Below are 8,219 nucleotides of genomic sequence, written 5' to 3'. Positions count from 1 at the left end.
TTTTTTTTTTTAAATCAGCTTCATTAATCAGTTCTACATTTTACAGTTACAACATGAAAAGTAGAAAAACATCAAACCTGTAGACAGGCATTGAAACTTCAGAACACCCAACAGACATCAACATTTTAAACATGACTGTACGACCTGTACCTTTCGCAACATCTCATTATCTTGCACGTCGTTCACTTTGTTGGCACCGATCTCTCTTTTCAGAGTGTACTCGTAGAATTTCCCACTGATGTTCACCAGCAGCGTGGCGGGCCTGGCATTGACGTGGCAGCTCATCGTGGCGTTGCTAATGTCCCGAGGAACATGGATGCCATAGCGCAAGACCACGCCAACAAGTACACCTGGGGAGGGGGAGAGGCAGGACGAATATGATACAGAGGGGAAATATGATTAATGTAAGCAGTTCATGGTTGCAACAAGAAGGCCAAAATTGATGAGGTGTCACCAGAGGAGTAAGGAGTGGTGGTCATGATTCTGGCACTGCCTGAGATTATTTTATGGAAAATAAATAAAGACAAATTCTATGTACTTGTACTTGACTTAAGTATTTCCTTTTATGCAACTTTATACTTATACTACACTATATCTCAGAGGTATATATTGTACATTTTACTCCATGACATTTGACAGCTTTAGTTACTTTTCAGACTAAGATTATAACACCTCTGTGGATGGACTATGGGTGTACTGGGGTTTTAGCAATGATTTAAACTAGTTTTTGGAGATACAAAATCTATCAGATTCTACAACCGCATGAGCAACTTTTTATCTATTAAAACCCTTATTTAGGCGTCAACTGTATAAAAACGCCACCATAGAGTAATGTCAGCCCAGTGAGTGGTGTTTGCCCTTAGTAGTAGAAAGGTTTATGCTGGTGTCTGGATGAAAGAGGAACAGTCAATCACACATCGTGCCGCATGCTCGACGTGACGTCTATTTGAAGTACGTTTATCGTTGGCCTCACCAGTCACCAGGCCAGAGTGTAGAGACGTGAGATTTTGGGCTGGCTTTTTTTCATGCTACAGGGCCCAATAAAACTTAGCTGCTTGGATGTAATTTTGAAGACCGAGCAGGGAGGTGTTTATAACGCCGTAACTAAGCTTGTTACCCGGTAGGCTATCTACCTGAACAGCTACACTAAAATGCGCCATAGCTTAGTAACTGTATTGCCGGGGTTTGAAGATTAAAATCAGATATTGACATGCAATAATTTTAAATCGAATCATCACTGCAAAATCATAGTACAGACATTGATGACGTATCTTTATCACGGTGGAGCATCTCACCATAAATCATCGCCAGTCCCGTTTCGTGCAGAAACCTAAACCGCCGGTGTTTGAACAGCCAGATGGTTAGGATGGTGAGGGTGAGGAGCATTATGAAGATGAGCAGGTCCGCGCTGTCTTGCCTGTGGCTCTCCTCAACCTTTTTCTCTGTAACGATGTTCTCCATGGCACTGTCCTCCTCCTGACTTGAAGATGCTCGGCAAACACATATGCTCACAGACAGACTCACTAGCATAAGCAGCCACAGCGTCCTCGTTGCCCTCCAGGCACTGTTGACAGTCACTTTAAACACCATTTCGGCTGCTCGGCGGTCAAATACTGCAATGAACGTCGTAGATAAAAGCAAACGTTGTGCTAATATGATTCATGAACTGGGGTAGTAGGGAGCAGAAAGACGACAGCAACAGAGGAATAGATTCCGGCCCGGAAGTGGAAACTGTTTTTTTCAGAAAGTGTACTATGTTTATTTCGAAATAAAAGCACCGTTGCAGGATGCCCCTGGTTTAAATAAACACTAACAAGCCATTCTTAGCTCAACATATTGTGTTTATTTTATACGAAATGTGACACATAAAATATATTGATTTGACCGTTTTTAACTAAGTATTTCCATGTCTGACGTCTCTTATTTTGAAATCTGTAAAAAAGATCACTCTCCTATTAACGATACAAATACAAAATGTTTTGCACTATAGTTTTGCTAAATAAGTGATATTCGTGTATCAACCATATACACTGTCATCCTTACTGTTATACATTCACAATAGACACCTATTTCTCCCAAATTCGTATATATAAGTCTCGCGATACATAATATAAAGGGGGAATAAATGTAACGTTTCTGAATATTGGAAATTATAATTTTTGGTTAAATCAGCGTGAAAAAAACGAGTATACAACTTATACACAGCAAAGTCTGTAATGGTTTCTATACAATATAATATTCATTGATTTTTTGGGAGTTTAAGGCTTACAATGTAGTGTTTGTTCGTTTCGTTTATATTTCAGAAATTCGTTTAGTGTCTGTGGCAATTGTCAGACAAATACAATAACAACACAATACATTGCAATTAAAGACAAACGTTATACAACATATTGCCCTATATAGTGGTCCAATTTATTTCCGTGGACAATAGTACTGGGCTGGGTGCTGGAAAGTGCAAGAGTGTAACAAGTATGCTGAAGAGTTTTACATTTCCGAGGAGTACCCGAATGTATCAAAAGTCTATACAATCACCATTCGCTTGTTCATCTCGGCCATGCAAGCTTCGTGTAGCTACGTTGTTGTTTAAAAAAAAATCAAAACCCACATATTGGGCTGTTGTTTTCACTCATTTAAGTGCATTTATGCAGCTGAACCGTCCAAATTACAAAAACAAAGATGACATCTAAACTGAAAGGTACGTTAAAAGCCTGTGCCAATTTAGCTAACTAGCCTTACCTAAGCTAACTAGCTACACATAGCCGTCTCTGTTGTAAACCTAATGAGTTGGGAAATGGAATTTTGTTAAAATTAATTAAAATACAAACATAAAAGGGCAGACATACGATAGTTTGGTTCCTGCAAGATGTGAACAACCGTGTTCACAATTCAAAATTTGCAGCGGTTTTATTAGGGCTGTCTGTAGCATTATAACACAGGTCTCCCTACTACTAGTATTAACGTTACGTCACCGTACAATAACCGTTAACTACACAAACTGTGACAAATAACGTAACGCTATAATAAGTCATAACGTAAGATTGATAAGTTATTAGCTGTATTCACCTGACCTCTGCTCTGACATAGAGTTTATTATTTAGCTAGCTATGCCAGTCCATAATAATAAGAGGTGTAATTCAGGATAAAGTTATCGTTTCTCAACTAGCTAGTGAGTCCTAGATCACACTTGATTTACGCTTCTATCAGCAAAACTCAGAATGAATTAAGATAACAAACATAACTGTGTGCTTTCAGTGTGTTGTATACATTGTAGTTTCATTAATCCATGTCCAACAAGCAATGAGGGGAGCTATATATTTTACCACTTTGTTCATGCTGGTGTGTTTTGATTCTAGTTGGGAAGGTCGGCTCAAAGAATAAGGAGGATGCTCCTTATGAATTGGAGAGCCAGTTTATCCTCAGGCTTCCTTCAGTAAGACCTGCTCGAACAGATTATTTCTTACAAATTGAATGTAAATTTGCTGAAAATGACGTGGATTCATTGTTGTTTTTGTTTTTTACAGGAGTATGCCTCAACAGTAAGAAGAATTGCCCAGTCAGGCAGTATGAACATGAAAGACAGACTCACCATTGAGTTGCACCGTAAGATGGTTTATCAGTATTCTTAGTGCTGTTTATTATATAAGACCTGTGTGACTGTTATCACTATTCAATTACCAGTTTAATTTGTCTTACCAATCACTATCATATGAAAGCTGTCATGTTATCAACTTGAACTCTTGTCCAGAATGTGTTAAATGTAAATATTTCTAGAGGGAAATTAAGATTTTCAGTTTTTGTAGTTTGTAATTAGGGATGCACTGATATATCTTCGTACCACTAGCATTACTGACTTATGTCAATTCACAAAAATTGGAATCAGTCTAAGATTCTTTTAACAGCAAATATGTGGTCAATTGTAATTGCCATTTTTATTTTCAGTTTTGTTGTAATACATTACTAACTACAATTGTCAATTTGACAACAAAACTCAAGTGTCATGGTCTTTACTACCAAATAATCTTAAACTATACATGAGAAACATGTTTTGCTCCTGCATGTGTACTGTCTGTTTGGTGACTGCAGTGTCCTTATGGCAATGTTTCACATTTTACTTATTATAATCAATTATGTTGCCCCTCTTATTTGTAGCTGATGGTCGTCATGGCATAGTGAGAGTAGACCGCGTCCCTTTGGCCTGCAAACTGGTGGATCTGCCCTGTATGATTGAGTCTCTGAAAACGGTGGACAAGAAGACATTTTACAAAACTGCTGATGTCTGCCAGGTACATTGTACATTTCTTGTTCAAGTTTAGGATGAAGCTTGTGACTAAAAACCCAGGTAGAGCAGCACCATTTCATTAGAAGTTGTGATATTCATTTGATACATTTGTTGTTATCAATATGGGATACATATTTACTGTTAAGTTTAGGATAGCAATTGTGAATAAAAGGTATGTTTTACATTTGTTAATATTTAAAACTAAGATTCTGACTCATCTTTTCTTGTTTGTTATAATACTGTAATACAACATTAATCAGCAGAATGCAGAGTAATTTACCAATCTGTTTGGCATCCTTGGGTTAGATGCTGGTATGTACACTAGATGGAGACCTTTATCCTCCTTTAGAGGAGCCAACTGGGACCGACCCCAAGAGCAAGAAGAAAGACAAGGACAAGGACAAGAAATTTGTTTGGAACCACGGCAGTAAGTAGACCAGTGTCTATACGCAACAGCTTTTTGAGCTGTCAGTGCTGAAAACTTGGCACATCAGCAATTCAGGAAGCATAATTTGCTCTTGAACGCCACATTGATTGAGCCATTTTGACTAAACTAATCCTGTTGTTTTCATCTCCAGTCACCTGCCCTTTGAAGAACACACGCAAGAGAAGATTTCGGAAAACTGCAAAAAAGAAGGTTTTGACATTTTCATTTCCCCTTCAGCGCTTCCCTCCCCTTTCCCATCCACCTCTTTAGCATCCCGTCTGATGATCCATCACTTTCCTAGGCTATGTTCCAACAAGACATTCACATTTCATAAAACAGGAACTTTAGTAAGAGTGAAAACTGAGATTTACATATAAATAAAGGCTTTCAGTCTTAGTTTGCCCCAAAGGCATGCAAAAAAAGCAATTTTGCTATTGCCTTGATCAAAGTGAAAGCGAGTGTGGTTGAGCACTACATTCTACTTTGTCTTCTGAATAAATCTTTCTGAAGGTACAAGCCATATTGATTTGGCCCCTTCTGTTTTTAATTGCTAATGTGCTTCCTGGCATGCAGCCAGCGTGTGCGCGTGTGTGTGTGAGAGATAGGTAGAGAGATGCTAACACTACTTTTAATCCAATCTCTTTCTCTTGCAGTACATTGAATCTCCTGATGTGGAAAAGGAGGTGAAGAGATTGCTTAGCACAGACGCTGACGCTGTCAGTGTTCGTATCCTTTTTGACCCCTACAAATATTCTGCGCGTTCATCTTGCAGGGCCTAAAAAGCTAACTAATCATTAGAGTAACCAACCAAAACAGTACTTGTGGTTATCTCATACAACAGCAAGAAACAGCATGTATTGTAGAATCAGATGGACATTTTTCTGAATGTGACTAGCCATGACTAGCTTTTAAGAAGCTTCCTTGCTAGATAGTTCCTACTTTCTTTTTAGGACAAACATAACCTCACTCACATCTATCGTCCGAATTAGGTTTATGTAAGGCCCAAGCAGGTGTCCTGACTCCTGCATGGCTCACCTGACTTGACTGTGTCTAATGTCTTTGTGAGAAGGATGAACTTTGCAAGGAGGCTATTTGCGCTCTAATGAAACTCTAAATTGTCTGACAGAATAAGAGCACAGCAGGGCCGCTTTGAGTGCATGCTTGCTGTGTGTTAATTGAGATGGACTGTTCATTATCATTGCTTAGTTGCTCACAGTTGAATCTGGATTCTAGTGATAGTTTTAGTGTTTGCATGCAGCAGCAGACATATACACAGGGCACACTAATCAATTTTAAATTAGTAGAGGCAGTTTCTGTGGAGTATCGTAGCATCCGGTTTTTACCCTTCAAGTCTTGAGTGTTAAGTTAAGGAAATCTGAAAGTGGAGGGGGATCTACAGAGGGGTATGTTGACTTTAACACATAGTGTTCAGGATGGGAAATCATAGCAGAAGATGAGTCCAAAGAAGCAGATCAGCACAGCTCTCTGGCCAACCTGGACTCCTCACCTGGCACCTCAGGACACAAGATGGGTCATGGGTCCTCTGGTAAGGGAAACATGTTTTTCATAAGTAAATCATAGGGCCCACTTCACTCCGTTAAAGCTCCAAAGGGTCGTTTATTTCTACCTCAACTACATGGCCTGCAAGTAATAAAGCCGATTCATATTGTGTTTCTAAGGCATAAACACATATTGAAATTTGAGAGTTAAACATTTGATAATGATAATTTTATATTAATTTCTTTCACATAAACATTTTTTCATAAGGATCCCTTATTGTCCCCTGTGTGCCAAGCACGTTGGGGAACTACGGTGGCTCTAAAGTGAGAGGGCCATGTCCGTTGTGGACTACTGTAGAAACATGGCGGTGCAACATGGCTGACTCTGTGTACAATGATTTCTTTGATACACTCCTCACGGAAAATACTCGGAAAAGATTTCCTTCTTCATTTCAAACATGCACGCCATCCTTTGTCACTCTTCATAGCCTCTGCCGCATGGGTTTGGAATGGAAATGGACTAACCAAGCATGAATTACCCTCAGGCCTTAAGATTATTTTCGCCTCTGAGTTCCCCAAATTACATTCTTAGTTTTTAGGTGCATAGAACAGTTTCTTGCTATGCAAATGTAACGTACAACAATCTAGAGTTGGTTCATTTTTCTGTGACTTCTACTGTACGCACTGTATTACAGCCATGTAAGAGAGTCTGTTCACATTCTGGGTGTTTGGAGTCAACATTCATTCTACCATGCCTTACGAGACAGTATCTATAACTTCAGATTTTCGCTAGACTGTAGTCCCTTTGACCTAAATCAAACCCCACTGTCTCACTGTTTCCATCTTTGTGTCCACATTAATAACAATAATGTGCGTTCCCTATGACCAGCCCAGCGTGACGAACTGAGAGAGATCTTCAACGACATCAGCAGCTCCAGTGAGGATGAGGAGGACGAAGGGGACCGGCACGAGGACGAGGACCTGAATATCATGGACACGGAGGATGATCTGGTCCGACAGCTTCAAGAAAAACTCAACGAGTCAGATTCTGCACAGCATGAAAGCGATAGAAACAGCCAGATAGGTGAGAGGATATCAACTTTTTTATAGAGATCTGGCTTACTATATGAAGCCTGCTTAAAATTTTACAGATTTTTATGAATATTGGTGACTGCATGAAAAGCTTTTTGAAGTATGAAAAACATTTATATTTATTGATTAAAAATTTACCCATTATTATTTAATGAAAATAATTCTTAGTTGCAGCCCCACTGACATGTTTACATTACCAACCAATCTGTTTTCAGTTCAAAAATCCAGGTCTGAAAACAATGGTGAAGTAGTGTAAATGAAACACAAGTAGAAACACATTTATATATGACTTATAGATATATACAGTGTTGCTCATGAGTGTAGGAAGTCATGCTTAAGTTGACTAAAAAGAGGAATAAAAAAATAATCTTTTGGAAATTGATCTTGTTGCCTTAATTAAAAAATGAGGATCATCATCACATACCCTTGACCATACATAGAGATTGGCATGGTTTTATTTCAGTTAGCCTAATAGTTGGTTTGATTTGCATTGAGAGATTATTTTATGGAAAGTTCCCCACGCCAATCTCTAGGTAGGGGGAAGGGTATGTGATGATTTATTTAATTTTTTTTAATTTATTTTTTTATTTCTTAAAAGGGGACAATACATATTAATGAACATTTTCACAAATGTAAATATGCCAGATTGTAGCCTTAGGCTAATTTCCATCTGCAGACCCCCTGGCAGGTTGATGGTACACAAAAAATAATAAATATATACAAATACACTATACACAGGCTAAATACAGAGAACCAAGGACAAGAACAGTGATCACATCAGAACAGACAGTAACAAGAAGAATGGAGAACAAAGGACATATAGAGACAAAAAAACAAAAAAAACAAAAAACAAAAACACAACATCGACGATGATGTGGGGCTATCTTAATTCCAAAGGCCAAGGGAACTTTATCAGGATGCA

The 8,219-nt window shown here is 38.6% G+C and overlaps 2 protein-coding genes across 2 annotated transcripts in view; one reads left to right on the top strand and one right to left on the bottom strand.

Annotated features, from left to right (window-relative positions):
• slc9a6a (solute carrier family 9 member A6a) overlaps window positions 1-1,590 on the bottom strand; it is a 13,581-nt gene extending 11,991 nt beyond the window's left edge. Inside the window, exons 1-2 of the mRNA XM_032527849.1 lie at window positions 1,296-1,590; window positions 151-350 (exon numbers count right to left, since the gene is read on the bottom strand). Of these exons, the coding sequence (XP_032383740.1) occupies window positions 151-350; window positions 1,296-1,590 (495 nt within the window). The remainder of the gene's footprint in view (window positions 1-150; window positions 351-1,295) is intronic.
• A 915-nt stretch (window positions 1,591-2,505) lies between these two features.
• The window catches only part of taf7 (TAF7 RNA polymerase II, TATA box binding protein (TBP)-associated factor), an 11,311-nt gene continuing 5,597 nt past the window's right edge, over window positions 2,506-8,219 (top strand). The window contains exons 1-9 of the mRNA XM_032527893.1: window positions 2,506-2,695; window positions 3,354-3,430; window positions 3,522-3,600; window positions 4,150-4,283; window positions 4,586-4,706; window positions 4,858-4,916; window positions 5,360-5,432; window positions 6,139-6,252; window positions 7,095-7,289. Coding sequence (XP_032383784.1) covers window positions 2,677-2,695; window positions 3,354-3,430; window positions 3,522-3,600; window positions 4,150-4,283; window positions 4,586-4,706; window positions 4,858-4,916; window positions 5,360-5,432; window positions 6,139-6,252; window positions 7,095-7,289 — 871 coding nt within the window. The 5' untranslated portion in view covers window positions 2,506-2,676. The remainder of the gene's footprint in view (window positions 2,696-3,353; window positions 3,431-3,521; window positions 3,601-4,149; window positions 4,284-4,585; window positions 4,707-4,857; window positions 4,917-5,359; window positions 5,433-6,138; window positions 6,253-7,094; window positions 7,290-8,219) is intronic.

This window comes from Etheostoma spectabile, chromosome 10, assembly GCF_008692095.1.
Source record: "Etheostoma spectabile isolate EspeVRDwgs_2016 chromosome 10, UIUC_Espe_1.0, whole genome shotgun sequence".
NCBI classification, from domain to species: domain Eukaryota; kingdom Metazoa; phylum Chordata; class Actinopteri; order Perciformes; family Percidae; genus Etheostoma; species Etheostoma spectabile.
This window is presented reverse-complemented; position numbering and strand designations above follow the sequence as displayed.